The 24,370-nt window shown below is 40.3% G+C and overlaps 1 protein-coding gene and 1 long non-coding RNA gene across 3 annotated transcripts; one reads left to right on the top strand and one right to left on the bottom strand.

The window, feature by feature from the left end:
* Positions 1 to 901: 901 nt before the first annotated feature.
* On the bottom strand, positions 902 to 1,426 carry LOC147852564 (uncharacterized). Its single transcript, XR_015531456.1, has 2 exons — positions 1,079 to 1,426; positions 902 to 993 (listed from the first exon to the last, which is right to left on the bottom strand). It is a non-coding gene; the product is annotated as an uncharacterized LOC147852564 (long non-coding RNA).
* A 5,830-nt stretch (positions 1,427 to 7,256) lies between these two features.
* On the top strand, positions 7,257 to 11,938 carry LOC147852563 (BTB/POZ domain-containing protein At5g48800-like). Of its 2 annotated transcripts, XM_087334031.1 has the most exons (5): positions 7,257 to 7,533; positions 8,007 to 8,085; positions 8,496 to 8,992; positions 9,029 to 9,839; positions 11,025 to 11,938. In XM_087334031.1, exons 1-5 carry the CDS (start codon positions 7,397 to 7,399, stop codon positions 11,667 to 11,669), a joined length of 2,169 nt encoding a protein of 722 aa, XP_087190157.1. In that variant the 5' UTR covers positions 7,257 to 7,396; the 3' UTR covers positions 11,670 to 11,938. The 2 variants fall into 2 exon arrangements, with proteins under 2 accessions (XP_087190157.1, XP_087190156.1); XM_087334030.1 differs by having other exon boundaries at positions 8,496 to 9,839.
* Positions 11,939 to 24,370: the final 12,432 nt, after the last annotated feature.

The raw sequence follows: 24,370 nt of genomic DNA, 5'->3' as shown, positions 1-24,370 counted from the left end.
ATGCACAACACTGTTTTATGAGCTTCACCTAATGTGCAAACAGGAAAAATCCTCTCAGGATTACAGTTGCCAACATTTTAGAAGCAAGTAGCAGTTTCTTTTTTATATTTTTTTGGTGTCAATGGACTTATTATATTATGCGTGAGTTTGGTGCCAATGGACAAATAATAAGACCAGGCAGGGGTTTCTATAAGACCTTGTTATGATTATCGATTTCTTTGTGAGGACATTTTAAACTCGCTTTTTGCTTATTACGAGCAATCTCTTAGTTTTCAAGATAAAACTTTCTTACCAATCAAGAAAAAATCATTTGTACTATTCCTTTATCTACACATCCCCTTATCCTACACATCAGAAATAAAGTATGATTAATTTGCGTTGAGGGTCGGTATTGAATCATTACCGCTCATTGCGTTTTGATAGAATGATTCCTCCATTCATTTCACGACCAGAAGGATTATCACAGAAATTCTTGGTGAATAGCCACACCGGAATTCTATGATAAGGCTATTCCAATTGAAGTTACTTATCAGAAATTTACGTATGATTAATTTGCATTGCGGGTCAGCATTTGTTCATTACCGCTCAATGTGTTTTGATTAGAGTGATTCAACCCTTCATTTCATAACCAGGAGGATAATAACAGAAAAATTCTTAGCATACATTATAGCGAAAGATATATCGAGCTTTGGAGAACTATAGAATGAACATTCCCCTCATTTTCTACATCCTCATTATGATTGATATGAAATGATCTATATTTGCTGATTTCAATTTAGGGTTTCAGGTTGAAGCTTCATAAGAAATGTAAAATCTGCATATTTTCATGGTCACTCGAAAATAATGCTAAACTCTTCATACTCAGAGAGATCTAGGGTCTATGGCTTTATACAGATTCGAGCACAAAAAGCTTTTCTTTCATTTATAATATAATGGGATTCAAACAGAAGAAGAAGACGAAAGACATATGTACACGCAACTTCGACCCAAGAACTGCATAAAAAGGGAAGAGATGGAGAGCATGAATAACTGACTGAAACCAATCAGAAACCCAGAGGCCCCTTGCCCAAACTCTTACCCTGCAGATTTGTCTGGAGGAGCGAGAGGGGAAATACCCATGGATTTGTGAAGGGTAACTAAGGAAAGGCAACATCGAATACAAAAAGAGAAACACCCAGCGCCATTCTCACTCAGAGGACCTGAATGAGAGGAGGCGAGTAGGGTTTCAGAGCTGCTGTTGCCGCTCCACTCTGCCCTTCAAATCCTGTCAGAGAGAAACAAAGAGGAAGAGGCGATGGAAGGAAGGAATCTGTAGCTGAAGAAGGAGGCCATGGATCACAGAGGCAGAGATTAGAATCACAGAGGCAGAGAGATTAAATAGAGATAAAGAGGGGGGTTTGGTCTAGGGTTTTCTCTGTCTGTTCACACTTTCTTTCTCTCCATGTGAGAAAAGAATGAGAATTGGGGGGGGGGGGGGGGAGTAAACTGTAACAGTCGGCAACGGTTCGGTTTGAACCGAATCAAACCACAAAAACGCGGCTTTAACGGTTTAAACGGTTTAACAGTTTCCTCTTTTTTAAAATAAAAATAAAAAAACAATTAAAAAAATTGTTCTTAAACCATCTTTTCATTTCCATGCCTTATTCTCGCATTTGGGGATTTTTTTAAATTTAAAATAATGAAATTTTTAAAGTTTAAAATTTGAAAATTGACCTAAGTTGAAAATCGAAACTGAACCACAAAACCGCGGTTTTACCAGTTTAATGACTTAATGGTTTGAAATTTTTTTAGTGGTTCGGTTTAACGTTTTCGTGGTTCAGTTCGGTTTGGTTCAGGTTTCAAAAAATTTAAACGGTTGGGTTTTGACCCTCTCGAACCGAACCGTTGCCGATTGTTAGAGGAGAGATGGATATTGACATTTGTGTGTTGGTTGGATAATGTCTCGTAGCAATAGGCATTCGTGTGTCTTTGTTAGATACGTTTGGTAGTGATGGACATATGTATGTGTTTGGTTGTGATGGCCATCTATGTGCTTGATAGCGATGGGCGAGATTTCTCTGTTTGGTAGCTATGGATATGTATGTGTCTGGTTGTGATGGCCATCTATGTGCCTAGTAGCGATGGGCTAGATTTCTGTGTCTAGTAGTGATGGACATGCATGTGTATGGTTGTGATGGCCATCTATGTGCCTGCATTGCCTCGTAGCAATGGGTGAGATGCGTGTGTCCAGTAGCAATGGACATGTATGTGTTTGGTCGTGATTGCCACCTATGTGCCTACACTGTTGCCTGGTAGCGATGGGCGAGATCTTTGTGTCTGGTAGACTGGTAGCAATGGACATGTATGTGTTTGGTCATGATGGCCATCTATGTGCCTGGTACCGATGAACGAGATTTGTTTCTAGTAGCAATGAACATATATGTGTCTAGTTGTGATGGCCATCTATGTGCTTGGTAGTGATGGGCGAGATCTGTGTGTTTTTTAGCAATGGATATGCATGTGTTTGGTCTGGATGGCCATCTATGTGTCTCGTGGCAATGGGCGGGATGTGTGTGCGTCGTAATGATGTGCATCTCTGTGTCTGGTTGTGATGGGCATTTATGTTATCTGTGTGTTTCGTAGCAGTGGACATTTATGTATGTGGTCATGATGGGTCAATGTCTGTAGTAGCCATGCCTGAGATTTGTGTGTCTAATTGTGATGGGTATCTATGTGTTTGGTAGTGATAGCCATTTGTGTGCATAGTTGTGATGGGTATCTATGTGTCTTGTAGTGATGGCCATTTGTGTGTCTAGTGGGTACATGCGTCTGTGTGTCTACTGGATATAGGCATATGTGTGTCTAGGGGATATGGGGATTGTGTGTCCACATGTCTAGTAGAAACCAAGATTTGAGAAAGACATGGATTTGTTGTAACTTAACTTGATCTTTTCATATAGTGGAGTGGAAAGCTCCCAATCTTGAGGATAATCTCCTAGTCTTTGGATCTTCTAATCTCCTAGTCTTTGGATCTCCTAATCTCCCAGTCTTTGGATCTTAATTTTCATGTGATTGGTAGCCTCGTTGAAACATACATAGGTAATTCTGAATACAAGCAAACCATGCTCTTATTATTATTCTTATTATGCACTCATATGTTTTGGCTAGAATATGGTATTGTGTCCTCATTTTTTTATCTTGTTGTGTTTGAATGTTCAAATCTTTGTCCATACCTGCCATACTTTCATCCATCATTTCACAAATTGATATAACATTGTATGTCTCTTTCACACACACATATATATATACACACACACACATCACAACTTGATTGATTATTGAATATCGACCCCTTTGATTCACAATGTCTTATTTATGTTTGTTCAATTATCATATTCAATGGACATGTCCAATTGAACTCATTGCCATGGCTTATAAACCTTTAGACCTAATTACAATTAACCACATATATCTCTCATTGTGCAAAAGGTAACATATCATGATGAAAGCAACCATCCTCCACACCAAGATAGAACTTTATGATTATTCTTTGTACGATATCTTTCTCATTGTCCATGTAATGCTTCAACATTTTAGAAACTTTCATGTCTCTTTTTGTAAAATGCGCCCGATATAATTTATAATGACTATCCATAGGGCTATCAGGTCAAGGTCTAATGCAATGGGTCCCTTGTCAACCCCATCCACCCCAAATATATCTAAAACTTTTGTTATTCCAAGGTCTCCTTCACCGCACCACAATTGAACTTTTGGAAAAGTTATTACGGGAGAGCTTCCCTCTCTATGTGTGTGCATGTGTGTGGGTTGGCCGGTGGGGGGTTGTCATACATATATGCCCACACGCACGTTTAATGCAAAGACTTATTCCCAGAACATATTTTCCTTCTTCTTCTCAACATGCAAACATATGATATAGTGATAACACATTCGATTTAAACACCATTGCGAAAATCATTACTAGAGGACAAAGGTGAACACAATTATATTGTCATTTTCTTTGGGCGTGTATGTGTCTTATTATGACATTCCCAAGTTGGGCGTCTGGTATGCAGAAAGGACAATGAGTTTCTAAATAAATTGCAATAAGCTCAATTTCTGAATGAATTTTATGGTTTTTCCCTTTATCATCCTTTCACACTTCGGGGTCTACAAATGTAAAGCGGCACACATAAATCTACCATGGTTTTATTTTATATGCCCCTCGGTTTCTTTGGCAAGCTCCAAAGACTTATTTTGCTTGCAATTATCTACGTGGAGTTGGTTGCAGAATATACTAAATCAAGTAGCAAGCTGGATGTTTCTTCAAAGTTGTAATTTATTGTGTCTATAAATCATATTCATTGTCTTGTGAACGATGTCCATTGACTAAGGTCATGTTTCGCCAATTATGAACAACTTGTGCCTCATGGTATCAAACAAAGTATTTAGTGCAAAATATAATTGTGCATTTTTAAAGTGGTACTTATAAATGATATCTACATCCGATTTGTCAAAAGGCAATCCTATCTTAGATGGCAAACCTTGATTTGTTATGTAGATTCTGCCATGTAGTTATTGGGCAAAACATTATCTCTTTTGACAAAATGCTCATGGAAATTAGTCAATGGAGATTATCACACTCATCCATTTGGATGTGATGAAGGGCCCCCTTTTGTACATGTTTATCTTTTACTAAAGCAAGTTAAACAATAAGAGACCGCGTTATTTCCCATCTAGTCATCTATAAATGAATATGGTTATTGTAGGTATTTAAATATGATGGATTGATAGATATATAATTAAAGTTCTCAAATTAGACATGTAGGACAAGGCCAAAAGCCCATTTGGGGGGGGGGGGGGGGAGTTGAACTTGGGTTCTCTAAAAATTATGACTTACGTAATAATTAAACAAAGAGAAGAAAACATTCAAGTATTGAAACGAAATATGGTCATTTTTAAAAACATGAATCATCCCTTTGTAAATAAGTTGAAAACCCAAGGCTTTTCAAATTCCAATCCATGGACAATGAGACTTCCTCTTCCTCATTACTACATGAATGAAACGACAATAATGAAGATATTACACATCAATATCACAAGCAAGTTAAAGTTTGTATGATTGATATATAAAAAGGTGAGAGTTCAATACCATGAATATGCCAATGGCCAAAACCAACAAAATTTCATATGTTGGCTCAGGCTATTCGAAAAGGTTTCAAGAGTTCATTGCATACACTAGAGTTAAACTTAGAAATAGCTCTTTAAAATAGCAAAAGGGATAAATGATACAACACGACAATTTAGCAAGAGAGCCACTCCAAAGAATCCAATTTGGGATTATACTTTCATCCATGGTGGCATGCTTCTCAAAAACAATGTGTGACATTGTAACCTTTGGAATAACCGCCAAGCTCTTTCATTGTTCTTAATCATGAAAACTTGACCAAGTTCGACGCATGCCTATGCATGGTGCAAAGCAAAGGCAATAACTTTATGAGCTTATCTTGCTACATTTCACTCCCTCTCACTATGTCCCACTTCTTATGTGACCACATTGAGCTTTTTTTTTTTGTCGGGTTTGCAAACAACGAAAGCTTTGAAACTATAGTTGAGGTTACAAATGATTCAAATGAAGGCTAAAAAAAATCCTTCTCACAAATTCCTCCAAGAGGATTTCATTGGCGCCTCACCTCTCGCATTATTAATATCAATATGAGGACCATAGATTAATCAAGTATAAATATGACAATGATGAATGCACACAATATGTACAAATAGAACCCACAGAAAATGAACAATTCTCCTATAGAAACTTACCACTACATCTAACGAATGGTGTATCTTATCCTAGATGTTTTGGCTTAAGAGGGATTCAAGTGTTGATTTGGTCCTTGAGCAATGAGTTCGACCAAAACGAATTCCATAAAAAAACATCTTAGTATAGACTAGTTAGACATCAATAATTGAGAAAAGGAAAAGGACAAGTTGTTGTCTTAGGATAACGAGTGTGTGTAAAGTACGCACATTATTAAATGACACAGAGTTTTAGCTATACTATCCTTATCCAAAAAGAGAAGTTGTTATGCCCAATGATCAAACCTATGGAGATGATAAGAACGAATCGTTGCGGGTAGGAATTGCATGGAAATATAACTCATTTCAATACACTTGAAACATGAACAATGTTGGGTGATAATTTGGGAATAGATGGGAGAGCAAGGAAGGGTAAGCCTTTGGTTGACCCCACGGGTAAATTAGCAAGTTGGCAACTAGCTCTTGCTTGCATTGTTAATAAACCAAGGGTGTGGGTTGTGCATCATTAAGGACAAAAAGCAAGTAACCAATCTCACCACAAACTGAGCTAGGTGTTGACAAATAAGATCATCATCATGGGATTTTATTATGAAAAGACACACAACACGAATTCCGTCGTTAAGGGGCAAGTTAAAAAACAGAACATCTCCTAAGGGTTCGAGCAAGGCAAATGTAGTAGTATTAGTCATACCAATAGGACGGCCCGAAAAGTGCGGATTCGGACACGAGGAAACCAATTTAAGCAATGTTTAGAAAAGGTGGAGTAAGAGCCGGGGGCAGGGAGAGTCTAACGGATGGCGAGTGGGTATGTGGCAAACTAGGGGAAGCAGGTAGCGAGTGGCATTGGTTTTGTCCTGCAAAGGGACCAGAAGTCACGGGGCGTCACGAGGGAGTGAGGCATAGCTAAATAAAGCAAAGATAGAGTAGAGATGAGCAAATGAGGCTAAAAAGGAGACCATGATCAATCAAGCCATCACCAAAATTGATCTAAGAAATGGATGGATATATATATGTGTGTGTGTGTCTCAACCCTATCCACAATATTCTTTGACCCAATTAAAATTATGTATGTATGTAGTAACATTGAAAACCATTAAAAACAAAAAGAGTCAAAAAGCTTCATGATTTTTATATAAATAAATAAATATATAAAATATGTTTTTTATTATTCATATAAAATAAAAATAAAAATAAAAATAAAAATAAAAATAAAACTAATCATAAAACAAAATGTGTTTTCTGTTATTTATGTTTCTTAGCCCACTCAAAGTAAATGCACCTTCTTTTCTTTTATTCTCTGCTCTTCTTTCTTTAGCTATCTATACATATTGCATTTATTAAATGATTTTACAGAATTTATTGATTAAATTTTTAATTAGGTGCAAAATAAATAAATAAATAAATAAATAAATATCATAGGCTATAGTTTGCTTTTGCTTCTTCCTTCATTATCTCAATCAATCACCTAATGGGAAAAATAGCGTTTATGCAGCTTAGTTAACTACTTAATTAATTTGCCAGCTATTTTTCATAAGAAATTAATTTAGCCTAATAAGTCCGAATCCCACCAATCCATTTCCATTCCATCCTAATTCATCGGCAAATGGGCGCCGTCACTAATTATAAGAGTAACAATCATATCTCCTCCAATAATGCTAATACTGAATCTGCGAATAATACTACTGATGATTTAATGAGATCCCATGGCGCCGCTAATGCTAATGGCAAAATCGCCCATAGGTACGTGCATATATGGCATCAGATCTACTGGTTTAATTGTGTTCCATCGATCTGCTAATTTTGTTCAGTGTTGGGATTCCATCGATCGGCTAATACTTTTTTGTTTTCGGGTTTCCATTGATCTACGACTGTTTGATGTTACTGAGCTTCCATTGATCTGATCGTGTTTGTTGTTATTGAGCTTCTATCGATCTGCTAGGGTTTTTTGCCATCGGACTTCCATTGATCTGCTCCTGGGTTACGATTTCCGTCCGTCGTTATGGGCTTTCAATCGATCTACTTGTGTTCTGTGTCTTTTGATTAGTTGGGTTTCAATCGATCGAGTCATTGGTCTTTGGGTTCGATTAATCTTCTGCTCTCTTTAAAAAAATAGGTTTAGGTTTAAAAAAAAAATAGTCATAATTTAGGCATCGTTTGCCTGAATCAACTGATGATTGATCGATACAAATTACAACGATTGGTTTCTGGTGCAGGAATCCCTCAGAGGAAGAGATTCCTCCCACTAGCGATGTCTCGGTGATTGTTGATGGTGTCTCTTATGCGCTCCACAAGGTATATCTACCATTGATTGATCACCAATCCAGTGCATAGTTGCTGTAATATTATCTGATGAATGATAATTGATGAGTGATGAGTGACTGATGAGTGATGAATGATCATTGGTATTTGATGAGAATGATCATTGATGAATGATGAATGATGAATGATAATTGATAATTAATCAATGATGGATGATAATCGATAATTGATGAATGATAATTGATAATTTATAATTGATGAATGATGATTGCTGATTCATGATTTATGATTGATAATTGATGATTGATAAATGATGATTGATAATTGATAATTGATAATTGATATTTGATAATTGATGGTTGATGGTTGATAATTAATGCATGATGGATCATAATTGATAATTGATAATTGATGAATGATGAGGGAGATTGATTGTGGAACAGTTCCCACTCATGAGACACTCGGGATGGATGCGTCGGGCCATCGAGGATTCAGCCGCGGCCGCCACAAATGGCGGGCCCGAACCACCGAGCGTGATCATCGAGATACCGGCCTCGGACTGCTTCCCGGGTGGCTCCGAGACCTTCGAGCTAGTGGCCAAGTTCTGCTATGGCCAAGTGTCCGAGATGGACCCGAGGACCGTCGCGCCCCTCCGGTGTGCGGCCGAATACCTCGACATGTCGGACTCATACACGCCCGGAAACCTCATCTCCCAAACCGAGTCCTACCTCACTCACCACATTGTCCGCTCCCCGCACTACAACCTCCACAACATCGTCCTCGTCCTCCGCTCGTGCGAGGACCTCCTCCCGATGGCCGAGGAGCTCGGGATCGTAAAGCAATGCGTGGCGGCCGCGGCCGGGAAGGCCGTGTCCGACCACATTCTAAGCTACGCGTCCGTGCATTCGGTTAGGTCGAGCCCGACTGCCCACCACTTCGGGTCCTCCCCCGGAAGCACGACCACCACCACCCGGAGGCCGTCCCGGCCGTCCCTCGGCACCCCGGCCGAATCGTGGATCGAAGACCTCTCCCTCCTCGGGATCAATTTCTTCCACCGCGTCATCTCCACCATGAAGGCCCACGGCACCGTCCGCCCCGACAGCCTCGCCGCCGCGGTCGTGCACTACGCCAACCAATCCCAGCCACTCCGAGGCCTCCTCAAGAAGCCGAGCTCGTTGGCGAAGCTCAAGCGTGGCCGCCGCCCTTCCGACCCCGCGAAGCGGTCGGCAGAGCACGAGCTCGTGGAGAAGCTCGTGGTGATGCTCCCGAGCCAGCCCAACGTGTGCTCGGTCGGCTTCTTGCTCGCAATGCTCCGGGCCGCCATCTTCATCGACGCTTCCATCGTGTGCCGGATCGACCTCGAGAAGCGGATCGGATGGCAACTGGAGCAAGCGACCGTGGACGACCTCCTCATCCCGTCTTACAATTCGTGTGTCACCACCGATGACACGACCATGTTCGATCTTGACACGGTCGCCCGGATCGTCGTAAGCTTCCTGGAGTACGATAGGATGAGATCCGAGGGTGATCTGCTAGACAACGCACCACCCGACGAGATGCAGAGTTTTTTCGACCTTGACCAGAGCTCGACGGATCCCTATAGCTCATCGAGCCCCCCACAAAGCAAGATCATGAAGGTTGCACGCCTCCTCGACTACTTCCTCGCGGAGGTTGCGCCCGACGCGAACCTTAGCGCTGCGAAATTCACGGCGTTCGGCGAATTGATGCCGGAGTATGCTCGTGTGGTCGACGACGGCTTGTACCGTGCCATCGACATCTACCTAAAGGTATTAGCACATTCTTACTCTCATTTTACCATCTCTAGGAATGTTTCCCATGGGCTTGTTTTGTTGTATGAATTTGTCACTTGTCATTTGTGTGTGAACATGGTACTGTAACACGAGAAGATTTTCGCTTTTTCGCTTTTTGAAGTGTTTTGATTTCTTTTGTTTCCATTATTAATAGGCACTTTCCTTAGCAAGATGTTCATCAAGTTCCCCATGAATGTTGTCAATTACCACTTCTCATTGTTTAACACTTTGCTTGTAATAATTAATACCTATCAAATCATTAAAAGACCTTCCAAGTACTTAGCCCCCCAAAGGTATAGATGAATTTCCCTTTCAATGTTTCCTTTACTTGTCATCACATGGAAACAAGGACTTTTAAGTGTGCTGATTGGGTGCTTAGGTCTCGTCCTGTTCAAAACTTTAATGTGTATGTCCCTCGGATACTTAGGCATGTCCCCCTCGGCTTTAAATAAAACAAGAGGGCAAGAAAGTAAAGGTTCATGAGATGGTGTGTGGGTGATCATGTGGTAACTAAGATAGTAAAATCGAGATCAAATTAGCTTTTGGCACTCACCATCAATACACTCCGCTTCTTAAATTCGCTGCAATTATCCTCCAGATCTAACTTAGTTTTATGTCATTTAGTTGATCTGGCAAAAAATGTGCCCTGTAGAGTTTCTTTATGCCATCTCATTAAGACACTTTAAGTGTACCATATTCTTGTTTCTTAATTGATAAAATCTCTTCAAGTGTACCCTATGATCAAAAGACTATGAAGTGTACCCATTGTTTGTTAATTATTTGTTTACTAATTTCTTGCCAATTGAGTTTGATTTCCAAGAGATCAACATGTACATATGCATCTCGCTTGTTGTGCTCAGTTGTATCCACTAACACCCAAAGTGAGGTTATTGTCCCCTAGGTTGAGAGGGACACAAACTTCCTAAGTATGAATAGATGCTTGTGAAAACAACAAAGAAAAACAGAGATGATCATGTATGTAGATGTGTGTGTGTGTGTGTGTGTGTGGAGATGACAAATGTTTTTCCACCCCACACACATGAAAGGAGATTGGATGTGTAATATGTATGTGTGTGCATGCACGTGCATGTATTTTATTTGTATACATGAGCACTTCACAATTTCTTCTCATGACTAATGCATTAAAGTTAATTCTCATAGGCTCATCCTGGGCTCGATGAGCTTGATCGAAAGAAGATATGTAGCTTGATGGATTGCCAAAAGCTTTCACAAGAAGCATGTCGGCATGCTGCTCAAAATGAGAGACTACCTGTGCAAGTGACAGTGCAAGTACTTTACTTTGAACAAATGAGGCTAAGAAAAAACTATGCAAATGTGACATCAACAGATCAATCACCTCATAGCAACAATAGAATTACCACTAATGAGAATACAACGCCACTTATATCGCCGAAAGATCGCGAATACATGGCAGCAATGCAGAGAGAGAACATGGAGCTAAAGATGGAGGTAAATAGAATGAAGACAAGGCTTCAAATTAATAATAAAATCAGAGCAGAGGAGGTAGGGTCTGAGAGGGGGGGTGAAGAATCTACGAATGAGGATGATGAATTTATAGAAGAAGGGAAAATGGATAAAAGGGCAATAGTGGGCTATAATGGTACCCCTAATAATGCTAGCAATGGTACTAGAGGAAAGAGTAGATTCTTTGAGTCGATGAGTAGAAAGTTGGGCAAGCTTAACCCTTTTGGCCGAAATACTTCCAATGTTGAGAGTGGCCTCAAAGTGTCATCGAACGCTGATGTTCGTACGTCTCGTAGGGCTAGAAGACACTCCATGTCTTGATCCCAGCTTGGTTATGAGTTGTATTTTTATTCATCGGTAGACTTTAGACCAAACCTCATAGATGGTTGTATGAAATGTTAGGGTTGAATGCATGATTTGTCTCGTAGCATACACATAGAAAGTGTCTAGCAACATGTGTGTGCTCAATATGTTTTTTGTTTTCTCTCTCTCTCTCTCTCCCCCTTGGAGAAGGCCTGACATGGATTGTTTGGTGTCATGTTCTTGTATTTATAAACCATTTCATAATCAAGAAACATTTTGCTTGTGTATATCTACCATCATGATATGTGCTCACTTATAAAATATTCAACCTTAAGCTCCCCATTTGTGTATACTTTATGACATAATCGAACCTTAATCTCTATAGTCTATACACAAACTGCCGTGACATATAAGCCATGTGATAATGTGTTCTTGTATACTTATTAGGTCACCACCCTACATTGAATTGTGGTGACCACTAACAAACTTAACAATCATCGAATGTCGCACTACAATGATAATTTAAACCCTTGTGGATTTGTCATTTGAATTTACCATTAATATCCATGGGTAACCCTCCCACATAGATTCCCATGTCGAGTATGTTTCCCATTCCATAGATTTAGTAACTAGATATTATAATTTCACAACCATAAATGGAATTACACCTTCATGGCGGAAGTTCGAAGTGTTTCTTTGAAGGACTACTAATCATACCCAAGAAATTAGCAAAACTCGTGGACAATTCTGTTGTCTAAAGCACGAATACATTCCCTTGAGGAACAATTCCCTTATCTTGGAGGAAACTTCCCTTGTATATATTTCAACCTACATCTTCAATTGGGCTTATATGCAAAGTATGCAATCACAATATGATTTTTTGAACAAGATTGATCATGTGTATGCATTGCAAGAGGAGCCAATGAACACCTTGAGGTGTGTTGTGAGTGCGATGCAAAATGTTTGGACAACAAAGTCAATGTTTGATGTATTCAATGGTAATGTCATATTTAATTCCCCTATCATTCAAATCATCATTATAAAAGAAGGTTTAAAATGTAGATGCACAACAATGACGATTCACAAACATTGTTATTTGTGGGAACATGAAGGAGAATTTAAAAACATCTTCATTGCTTGCAAATGTTGTCATGCTCTTTAATACATGTGATGGCATGCTTGGAATCAATTTTCGAGGGGTACATATAGTTGGATAACCAGTACCTATCTAAAGAACGACCACTTGTATGTAAAATGGCTAATGAAAAAAGGAGAACGATCATTCTTGGGAATCATTGAACTTACCTCAAAGGAACATAATGCTTTGTGTAGATCATACCTTTGCACAATAAAATGTTTATCACAAAGAATATGAAGAGAAAAAAAAAGTAAACTCAAGGATCTAATGGAAGATGAAAAGATATATGAGGGAAGACAAGATTTTTTTTAAAACAAAAAGATACAACTTGGTATTATAGATACACCTTGGTATTATAAAATCATAAGAAATACAAAAGTTGTGTTAGATAAACGAATATACCAACCAATTCCCTTGTACTCTTATCATGGCCGATTTGATGTGTATATACAATAACCACACATATTTGTATACCATATCTCCAAGATTATTGTGGTCTACTCCTCCCAAATGGCAAATGAACATGCAATGTAGCCTATACCACCAATATTATGTATAGAATCCATAAACAAAGTTACTAGACATTGTTTCCCAAAATGATGGGAACAATACACATCCATATTATGTGATCTACACCTTCCCTAAAAATGAGCATTGAATCCCATAACATTTTAAAATGCATTTGCTTCCAGAAAATAGCATCAACATTGCCTGTGAAACTTTCCTATTGACCACGTAATGTATGAATAATCAACAATTAGCATTCATTGATTATAACAATAGCATCATGAGTGACATTGTCAAAAATTAATCGCCTTCCAAATCACCCACATTAGAATAGATGAAATTGTTTTCCAAATAATATCATCCATAATTTGCAACCTGTCAAATAGAAAAGGCTGAACCATTTGTACATGAGGAGGAACTATGTGAAAGGCTTCCACTATATCCAAGTTCCTTTTCATACAACAACAATTGTCCCTTTAGGATGCCCCACGAAAGAGCACCCCAAGTGATCACACAATTAGAATGTATCTATACCAAGAGCCTTAAAACTCTCTTCCATACTTGTGCAATATTAGGTCAAGACCATAACACATGCTTAATTGATTCCGTCATACAACCACAACCAAATGGGCTTCGACTTACAATATATTTGTCGTAACCAGGCTTGAACTAGTAAGGCATAATGCATCAATAACTAGCGAAAAAGTACGATCTTCCTAGGAATCGACATACTCCATAACCACTTACAAATATTTAGATGCATCTATTAAAGAGGCCCCATTTGCAAACCGCACTTCCGGTGGACACAATTTCTTACTTAAGAGAAACTTTTGTAATAGCTTCACAAGATATTGAAAAAATTGAAATAAATTTAGTTTGAGACGAAGAATGTGGATGTTTCCAAAGATAATCTAATGGATCCCAATGCGGTCTAACAACGACTTCTTTTGAAATACCCATAGTTGGCAAAATAACATACTATCAAAAGGAGAAGGATCTAAAATCAAACTTTTACCTGACTTACCAACCACTTACACCAGATGTTGCAATGTCGTTTGCCAAATCGGAGATTCAACACCAGCTTGCCATATTCTTCCTTCCTCAGATACATAAAAATAATAACAATCTCCTTGAGAAGTTGTTTCGTTTACTCCTATAATAACACTAAGTAGAGCAAAGTATCCAAACCAAACATGCACAAAAGAAATTGATCAATTAGAGAGAAAATTCCCTAAAAATAACTGAATTGCATTAAACTATCATGATATGGCAAGACTCAAACCCATAACCTTATGTTATATGGGTTGAGCTCTTGACCATTACATTATCTATTGTAATATGCAGGATATTATTTTCATTTAAGATTTACTATAGAAAATTATTGTATATTCTAGATTTCTCTGCAACATTCTAGAAGCTTCAGGACTATTCTTGAGAACACTATAAAAAGAGGCACAAGGCATTATTTCGAACCAAATTGGTTCAAACTGTTAGGAATAGTACTAAAACAGAGAGAGAATTAGTACTAGAGAAGGGAAGTACTATTAGTACTAAGAGGACGGACTGCGTAAGACTCACGAGAGAGAGATAACGAAGGTGAGAGAGAGAGAGAGGATGATGATAATAGATGATATATTATGTGAAGAGTAAGTACAAAATAGCTATGAGGCTTAAGATTGGCGTTGAACCAATTTGGTTCGAAATAATGCCTTGTGCCTCTTTTTATAGTGTTCTCAGGAATAGTTCTGAAGCTTCTAGAATGTTGCAGAGAAATCTGGAATATACAATAATTTTATATAGTAAAACTTAAATGAAAATAATATCCTATGTATGACAATAGATAATGTAATGGTCAAGAGCTCGAACCATATAATATAAGGTTATGGGTTCGAGTCTTGCCATATCATGACACTATCCCCTCTTTAACACGACGAGTGTCACGAGTCGGCGCTAATTGTGGACTGGGTTTGTCCGGATACTTTCGGTGGAAATCAGCAAGAAGATCCTGAGCATTGGCGACATGCTCGACGGGTTCCCAAGTACGTTCGCTCGGATTATAGCCAAGTCAATCAACCAAATAATAAAGTCTGTTGCGAACAAACTTGGAGTCGAGGACGACATCAACTTCATACTCCGGGCCAATGCCCAACTCAAGCTAGGGTGGCAGTGGTGTAAAACGATCAAGAATAGTGTTGGCCTGATAAGGTTCGAGAAGAGAACTATGGAAGACCGGATGTATCTGAAGGTGCGGAGGAAGATCAAGGTGTGACATCATTAATCTTGCCGGTAATACGGAAAGGGCCGAGTCGTCGATAATCCAATTTGTCGCACGATTGAGTCAATGTCTTGATGTGACAACGTAAGAGCTGTACTTGATCTTTGATGGCAAAAGAGGAGGGAAGCCGATGACGATCTGCATAAGTGTTTTGAGTGTTTTGAGCATGACGAAGATGAGTAGATAGATTCGTCTGAATCTTGCGTAGCCTCTCCAAATGATCCTTGGCACAAGTATTGGTAGGTAGCTCCAGAGTGTCGATCACAGACCAGCGAGGATGAGAATTGGTATAAGCGTAAAATGGCGAGACCCGAGTCAAGGAGTGAATAACGTTGTTATACGCAAACTCCACAAAGTGGAGAATTTCAACCCAATCGTCCTGTTGATAACTCAAAAAACACCGAAGATATTGTTCTAGTGTTTGATTTGTTTGTTCTGCTTGCCCATTGGTTTGGGGATGGTAGCCAGAGGAGAGGTTGCAAGAGACCTTGAGCATCTTGAAGAGATGCTTCCAAAATTTGGAGACGAATTGAGGTCCTCTGTCATTGATGGTACTATCTGGGAGGCCATGATGCCGAAATACCTCACGCATGACAAGGGTTGCGGTTTCCTCATTTGGAATTGGTAAGGATTCCAACAAGCCATATGGATGATGTCGTGACATCTTTGCTCGGAAACAAGCATCAGAGGTCCGAACATAGTTGTCGACAAAACGTCGCATATGGGACCACCAAAAGGATTGTCGAACTAGATCCAACGTCTTAGTACTACTGAAATGTCCAGCTGTATGGGTGTCGTGACAATTTTGGACGATTTGAAGGCGACAGGAGCAGTCGGGAACATACACGAGCTTTTTAAAGAATAATAAACCATCATGATATTCGAATTGTCGGTAGTCCATACCTGGTTGTTGAGATTGGGAACAAGATGCCCGAGAGGCATCAATTTGCGCTAGAATGGCTTGAGCAAAACTATCTGTCTTCAAGTTGGCACGTATAGCATCGATAATCCGGGAATCCATTGGAGTGTGAAAAATCCGTGTTGTGTGCAAACGTGTTGGTCCCAAGATTACCTGCTTTTGATTATCAAATGCTGGATCACCCGGACAAGGTGCAAGATATGAACGTCGCGATAGTTCATCTACTTTTCCTTGCTGCTTCCCCGGTCGATATGTGATTTTGAAGTCAAAACGCGTTAGGAATTGGGCCCACTGAGCTTGCCGTCAATTTAGTACACGAGCGTTCTAGAAGTAAGCAAGATTTTTGTGATCACTGAAGACGACGACCTGATGAGGAGAGCCCTCTAAGAAGTGCCGCCATTGCACAAACGAATCCACGATGGCTAATAACTCCTTGTCATGTATCTCGTAGTTAATTTCCACGGCATCAAATTTGCGTGAGTGGAAAGCCACAAGATGTAACTTTTCTTTATCTCCTTGTTGTTAAAGGATGCTACCGAGGGCAAAATCCAATGTGTCGACCTCTATGATGAATGGTTTGTTTGCATCCACATGAGCTAGAATAGGAGCTTGTGTAGGATCTATGTATTGATGGAGTTAACTCCTCAATGTCATTTGCGGAGTTCGGACCGGTGTATACCCTTTTGATGACAAATCGGGTGAAGATGGTTGTTGGACACCTTCGAGCCTCACACTCACTTAACGATTAATAAATGATTAAGCACGATATCTCACTCACTCTCTCAAGCTCACTCTCATAGACAATAGGGCAATGAATATAGACAATAAGAGTAATGAAAGACCGAGAGACGAATGGAAGACCGCTTTTCGCACCCGATATGGGCACTTTGAGTATACCGTTATGCCGTTCGGTCTAACCAATGTGCCCGTAGTCTTCCAACTCATGACAAATGATATATTCAGAGATCTATTGGATATCTATTTGATCACCTATCTGAATGATCTATTGATTTATTTGAAGACCTAGGAAGAGCATGATTCTCATGTACTATTAGTACTAAAACGACTCTAAGAGCATGGTCTTTATGCCAAACTAGAAAAATGTAGCTTTGACTGCAAGCAAATGGAATTTCTAGGCTACGTCATCTCCTCAAAAGGCATCTCCATGGATCCAACTAAAGTCCAAACTGTGCTAGAGTGGCAAACTCCATGTTCGTTACGAGATGTGCAATGTTTCCTAGGCTTTGCTAACTTCTACCGCAAGGTTATACAAGATTACTCGAAGATTATTTTACCTCTCACACAACTTACCAAGAAGGGACAATCATTTCTTTGGTCCAATGAAGCGGACATGGCTTTTATGCATCTTAAGAAAGCCTTTACATCAGCTCTGTTAAGCGCTTGGAGCGCACCACGACTGGAATGTAAATGCTCTATAAACCACATGGTGGTAGCTTTGTAAGGGTTCTTCCATTTGTAAAGATCTCCCTATTGATTAAGAGCTAGAGCTTCCTCTCCTCCTTCTTGTAACCTTTAAGCTTAAGAGAGATAAGTGAAGTGTTTAGTTAGAGAACACTAATCTCTCTTCCTTGTTGGTGCTAGACCTCTTAGCAAAGAGGGTTAATAACATATTCATTACTCTTATTGTCTATATTCATTGCCCTATTGTCTATGAGAGTGAGCTTGAGAGAGATATCGTGCTTAATCATCTATTAATCGTTAAGTGAGTGTGAAGCTCGGAGGTGTCCAACAACCATCTTCGCCCGATTCGCCATCAAAAGGGTATACGCTGGTCCGAACTCCGCAAACGACATGGAGGAGTTAACTCCATCGATACATAGATCTTACACATCTATTTGGCGCCGCTACCGGGGATAAGACCGACTCTTGAAGCCGATTTCGAGTGGTTAAACACTCGTAGGAAACCCACTTAACGAAGGAAGAAATCGAAAGGAAACCACTATTTTCTATTTTTTTATGCTCGCCATTTCACATTTTAATTAAGTTAATTTTCTGTTTTTTGTTTTAATTTACCCTTCCTTAATCGCCCGGTTAACGCTAAGCATTGTTGAGATTTAGCTGTTGCAGGGCAAGAATAATCACCGTGATTCTCGTTGAGTACGACAATCCTACGGGACACGAAACGGCCGTTGGCACCAACAAATTCAAATTTCCCACTCAAAGTTCGTCGAAAGGTCAGAGTTCAATAAGGGAAGCATCCTTCGACAAAAGATCAAAGTTTGCCAAACCTGCATCTTTCAATGAACCCACATCCTTCGACGAAAGATCAAAGTTCGACGAACCCACATCTTTCGACGAACCCACATCCTTCGACGAAAGATCAAAGTTCGCCAAACCTGCATCATTCGACGAACCCACATCCTTCCACGAAAGATCAAAGTTTGCCAAACCCACATCTTTCGATGAACCCACATCCTTTGACGAAACATCAAAGTTCGACGAACCCACATCTTTCGACGAACCCACATCCTTCGATGAAAGATCAAAGTTCGATGAACCCACATCTTTCGACGAAAGGTCAAAGTTTGCCAAACCCACAAAGTTTGATGAAAGATTAGGGTCTACCAAACCCACAAAGTTCGACGAAGGATCATCTTTCGACGAACCCACAAAGCTTGACAAGAGAACATGGCCGGATCCTCATGGACAGAGATGTTCAAAACCCAACCCACAAGCCAAGAGGAGTCCACCCAAACCAACCAAACACATGGTGTTGACCCATCTAACCCGACTTGATACCACAGAGGGTGGTTAACTATGGGGACACTACCAAACATGAACCTCCCATCGAGCCCAACAACTAAAGCACCTCTCAACACACCCCCACTACAGGGGAGCCCAATGACAGACCCACTCATCGTAGAGCGACACATACAGGATGCCGCACAGGAGTTACGGGTGATAGAACAAGAAATCAATATATGGACGATACAACTCGTGAAAGGAGGACAACCGGAAAGCATCACCCGAGATATCGAAGCCGCTTTGGTAGAAAGGAAAGACAGATTCGCACGAGTGCAACAAAAACTTCACCTCCTAGAAGCATCGTTGCATACGCATTGCCGAGGCCGTGAGTGCAACCCAACGACGAATTCAAGCACAACGGGTGACAGTCCAAAGGAAGCCCACACGCAATGACACCCGACACCACCACGTATGGACACGACCCCTACACCCGACCAAATTGCCTTGACATCCCCAAACGCCGAACTCGCACTAGCGTTACAATCCATCCAAACCCTCGTTGTATTGATGGAAAAAGAGCGAGCACCCATGGACCATTCGAGAAACCCTACAAACGACAACGGGACGAGTGCTTCCATTTCTAAACTAGTACCTTGTTTTCTCGGTTTTGGTGACGCCTATGATCATGTAGACCACCAAAGTAGCCGTATTTGGGCTCACACTCGATGACCAAGTCAGAATTTGGTTTAGAACCTTGAATGAGGACATCGTCACAGACTTCGAGTACGTCATCGAAGATTTGTTGATAAACTTCGCTCGTCGAGGGAATAAATGGAACCCAATTGACCAACTTTTTGCCCTCAAGCAAGAAGCGAACGAGACGGTCAGGGACCACATACGCCACATGAAAAGCCTGCACCATCATTGTAGCCCGAACGACAAGATGTCGGATGTCAAATTGATGAGCCGCTTCATCAATGGGTTGTTCGATCCGACGCTCCAAAATTTCCTGATTGCAGGATGTGTCGGTCGTTCGCAGAAGCTTGCACGGTAGTGATGACTTTCAAGGATTCAATGAGCAGGTTATGGATACCCACTCAAGTGCCTACGAACAATCGTGAGAAGCCCTCAGACCCCACCCTACCCATGCCACCAAGACCACCCCGTATAGAAAGACCCCAAGCATACGCCCAAAGAGAAAATGTAAGGTGTACAGTATGCCATGGCCATCACAAGGGGCACGAATGCCCCCTTCTCCACCAACAACGACCGCAATACTATAAGTGGTGCAAAGCTTTCGTGATGCATTCTCAAGAGAACTGCTGGCAAGCCCCAAACGGAAGGTATAGCCAAACACCAATGGTAGAGCACCCACGCTCACCTCCACCGTTTAGCCGCCCACAACTACCAGCAATACTTCCCCAACAACCCCCACTATCACATATCGACACTTGCCTCGCCGAACTAGAATATACCACCGATAACCAAACTCAGGTTGGGGGGGGGGGGGCACCCCCGAATATGAAGCATACCAGGGGTATGGGTATGAAGAAGAGGTGCTCTCCCACTTTGTCGACTTCGAAGGCGACCAAATACTAGTCTATGTCTTGAGAGGATAACAACGGGGGCCGTCGATGGGATATCGCAACAATCATAGTCTAAGGAGGTCAGAATTGAAATGTTTCAACTGCCAAGGCCCACATATGGTTAGCGAGTGCCCAACCAAACATGAATACTTGTTGTCCTCTGGAATAGTAACTGACGGATAGGAGCGTAGAAATATAGAATATAGTAAAAATGTAACACATGTAAACGGTTCACGCAGGAAGCATGAACAGCTAAAAGACCCTGTGTCTATAAAGGGCAGAAATCCTCTGATAGAGGTAGCGTGTAATTTTGAATGCAGAAAGCGTATCTTAAAGAGTTCTATCTGAATCTACTGATCCTTGCGCGTATCTGTGGTTAATCTATTGTGTGTCTGTGATTCTTGGTGGCGTAGCGTAATCATAACAGCGTAGGCGTGAGTGACAGTGTGGTTACTAGTGCACGGCCTAAGGAGTTCGGTTGTAGCCGTCTCCCTTATATGCTACTAGGATACAAGAGGTATCCCATTAAGTATTATGATATGACGGTACCATTCGTGGCAACGCAGTCACTTTGAGGTCTAGGTCAAAGGACTGATTGTAGACCGTGTTCCTAATCGGTAACACTTTTGGCAGGGTGGAAGCACGCTATGGTGTACCAGAAAAGTACTGTTTTTGGCCACACAAAATGTCAGTCCTTTCGATATTGTTAGTACTAAATAATTGAGAAAAAAAAGCAGAGAAAAAAAATCGATTTTGGGGAGTGGGGTGAATATAGTACAAGTGTCATTTAAGACAAGGAGTGGGGGTAACACGTGAGGAGATGTTCTTTCCATTTTGGGGGCTATTTTCCCCTCACGTCGTTTTTTGCGCTTCCCCTCAAACCAACTCCTCTTACTCCTCTTCCTCTATCCCTCTGAGCTCTTCATCTCAGACATTCATGTCAGTTTTTTGGTTTTCCTCCAATTTAAGAGGTTTGTAAGGGTTTAGGGAGCATATCTCAGACATCCATGTCAGGTTTCTGGTTTTGGGTTGAGGATTTCTTGTTTTGTTAGGGTTTCTGTTTTAGGGTTTGAGTTGAGGATTAGAGACTGTTCTGAGGCCTCTTATAATAGCCAATAGTGACTTCGTCGAGAACTATTTTCTTGCTTCTTCCACCGATTGTAGTTTATCTCGCGGTGATTTGAGGTTTTTTCCACAGAGGCGAGTATCCTTCCATTGAATTGAGGCGGCATATCACACAGATTCAAGGTTCCCTCCACCATTGGAGGTTCCTTCCACCAAATCGAGGCGGCATATCACACAGATTCAAGGCTCCCTCCACCAAATCGAGGCAACATATCACACAGATTCAAGGCTCCTTCCACCATCGGAGGTTCATTCCACCAAATCGAGGCGGCATATCACATAGATTTAACGCTCCCTCCACCATTGGAGGTTCCTTCCACCAAATCGAGGCGGCATATCACACAAATTCAACGCTCCCTCCACCATTGGAGGTTCCTTTCTAGTACTAAATTTCAGAACTATTTTTTCATTTTCAGTACCAAATTTTTTCATTTTTAGAAATTTGTGAATAAAGAAATGTTAATTGTCATCTTTGATCCGTAATTCTAATGTCCGAAACGAATTATTTCTCACTTTGCAAGCCGCATTTAAAAACATTTGATTGTGATTTCTTATTGTAGTCTATATAACATTAACTACTCTCGCAAGAAACTTAATTTTTTTGGATAAATCTAGTGACCAAATGGGGATCCCCAACGAGAGTGAGTTGTCAAGTAACTCATGTATATCTGAAAGGACCAAGAGACGAGTGGTTCTTCACATAGTCCGTTATTTGGTAGAAGTAACGAAGAGATTTGGTGAAGAGGATCGTAGGGATATTATATGTAGAGTGTTACACCATCAACGTTTGAATGAAGACATGGGGAGAATAAAATTTAGGGACCAATGTGTTTCAGAAGAGATTGTAGAGTCTATGAAGTCATCCCTAGACTTAGTGAAAGGTGTAGAGAGCATAGACAAACTTGCTGCAAAGAGGGCAGCCCTACACATGGTTGTGAACGGTGCGAGAGAAAAAAAATATAGTGATACTAAAGTTGCCTTAGCACTGGGTATTCAAAGAAGGAACTTGAGGAAACATCGCCGAAATATACACTCAAGCCAATTCAAGTGGCTGGGGTTGGGATGTAGACGACGATGCGATGCCTTATCTCAAGAGATTATTGAGAAAGTGGATTCATTTTGGGCAAAAAATACGCGTGTCTCACCAAATAAGAAGGACATGTGTAGACAACGAATAAGTCAGGGTAAGCACCAGATTCACCCTAGACACTTCTTGGAGATGACGGAGGTATTCCATTTTTTTATATCAATTCACATTCCATAAATTTTTGTTTTGACCAAGTGTATATTAATGTTTGCTATATATATTGGTTGATGTAGGCTGAATTGTACATGAACTTTAAAGATCAACATCCAAGCTTGACTGTTGGATTCCGCAAGTTCCAAGGTTTGAAACCATATTATGTTAGAAAATTAAATGAGAGGAATACATGTTGTGTACCATGTGAAGATGGACATGTTAAGGCTTGGAGTGAATGCAATGCATATTGATTCTAAGGGTATACACGGGCAATTATGTGTCTGCACTTGTGAGGTTTGTAGATTGAATGGGGAGGATAATAGGTGTAATGCACGAAACATGACTTATGCATCCGTTTCTGAGTTATGGAGGTCTTGTGTTTGTGAAAAAGAACCATCATGTGAGTGGCATCGTCGTACATGTCTTTTAAGAACATGTAAGGTTTGTCCGCTACCATTATTTTGTAGGCAGGAGCTTGATTTGGGAAACAATCATATTGTGAAATGGAAATATTTAGAGTATGTGACTGAAAATATTGGCCAGGGACTTGTAACTAAGCGTATCAAGGAAGTATATAAGGAGACATGTGTTGCTACCCTTGTCTTAGAATTTAGGAAACAACTTGGGGAGTTCATTCCACATAAATTCCGGAGTTATTGGCAAAATTCACAGTTCAAGGAATGTATTAATAACTTACCAACGGGTGTCATCGTATCCGTTATTGACTTTGCAGAAAACTATACATTTAAAGTTCAAAATGAGGTTCAATCAATGCATTGGTACAATGATCAATGTACAATACTTGTACATATTTGCTATTGGAGACAAGACGGTGAGTTACATAAGAAATCAATATTTTACATTTCAGATGATAAAAAGCATGATACACTATTTGTTCAACATTGTTTTAAGCTTCACCATGCAGATTTATTGTCTCTAGGGTTTAGCTTTAACCGTCATTGGGTTTGGTCTGATGGTGCTGCATCGCAGTTTAAGGCGGCACGATCGTTCTACTTTATCGATAGGTAATTTTTAATCCATATGTTTAGTACTTTTAATGCAATGTCTAAGGAAGTAAGTCTTGTGTTAGTGCACGCATACTAATTATGTTTGTAACTATTCAAACACAGTACTATTCAAATGGATGCATGCATACTAATTATGTTTGTAACTATGTTAAGTGTTCTTGATTGATCACATAGTACCATCCTGTCACGTGGATA

Source organism: Azolla caroliniana, unplaced genomic scaffold, assembly GCF_043228905.1.
Source record: "Azolla caroliniana isolate FFs.n. ecotype wild unplaced genomic scaffold, voAzoCaro1.0.p SCAF_18, whole genome shotgun sequence".
Classification (NCBI taxonomy): domain Eukaryota; kingdom Viridiplantae; phylum Streptophyta; class Polypodiopsida; order Salviniales; family Salviniaceae; genus Azolla; species Azolla caroliniana.
This window is presented reverse-complemented; position numbering and strand designations above follow the sequence as displayed.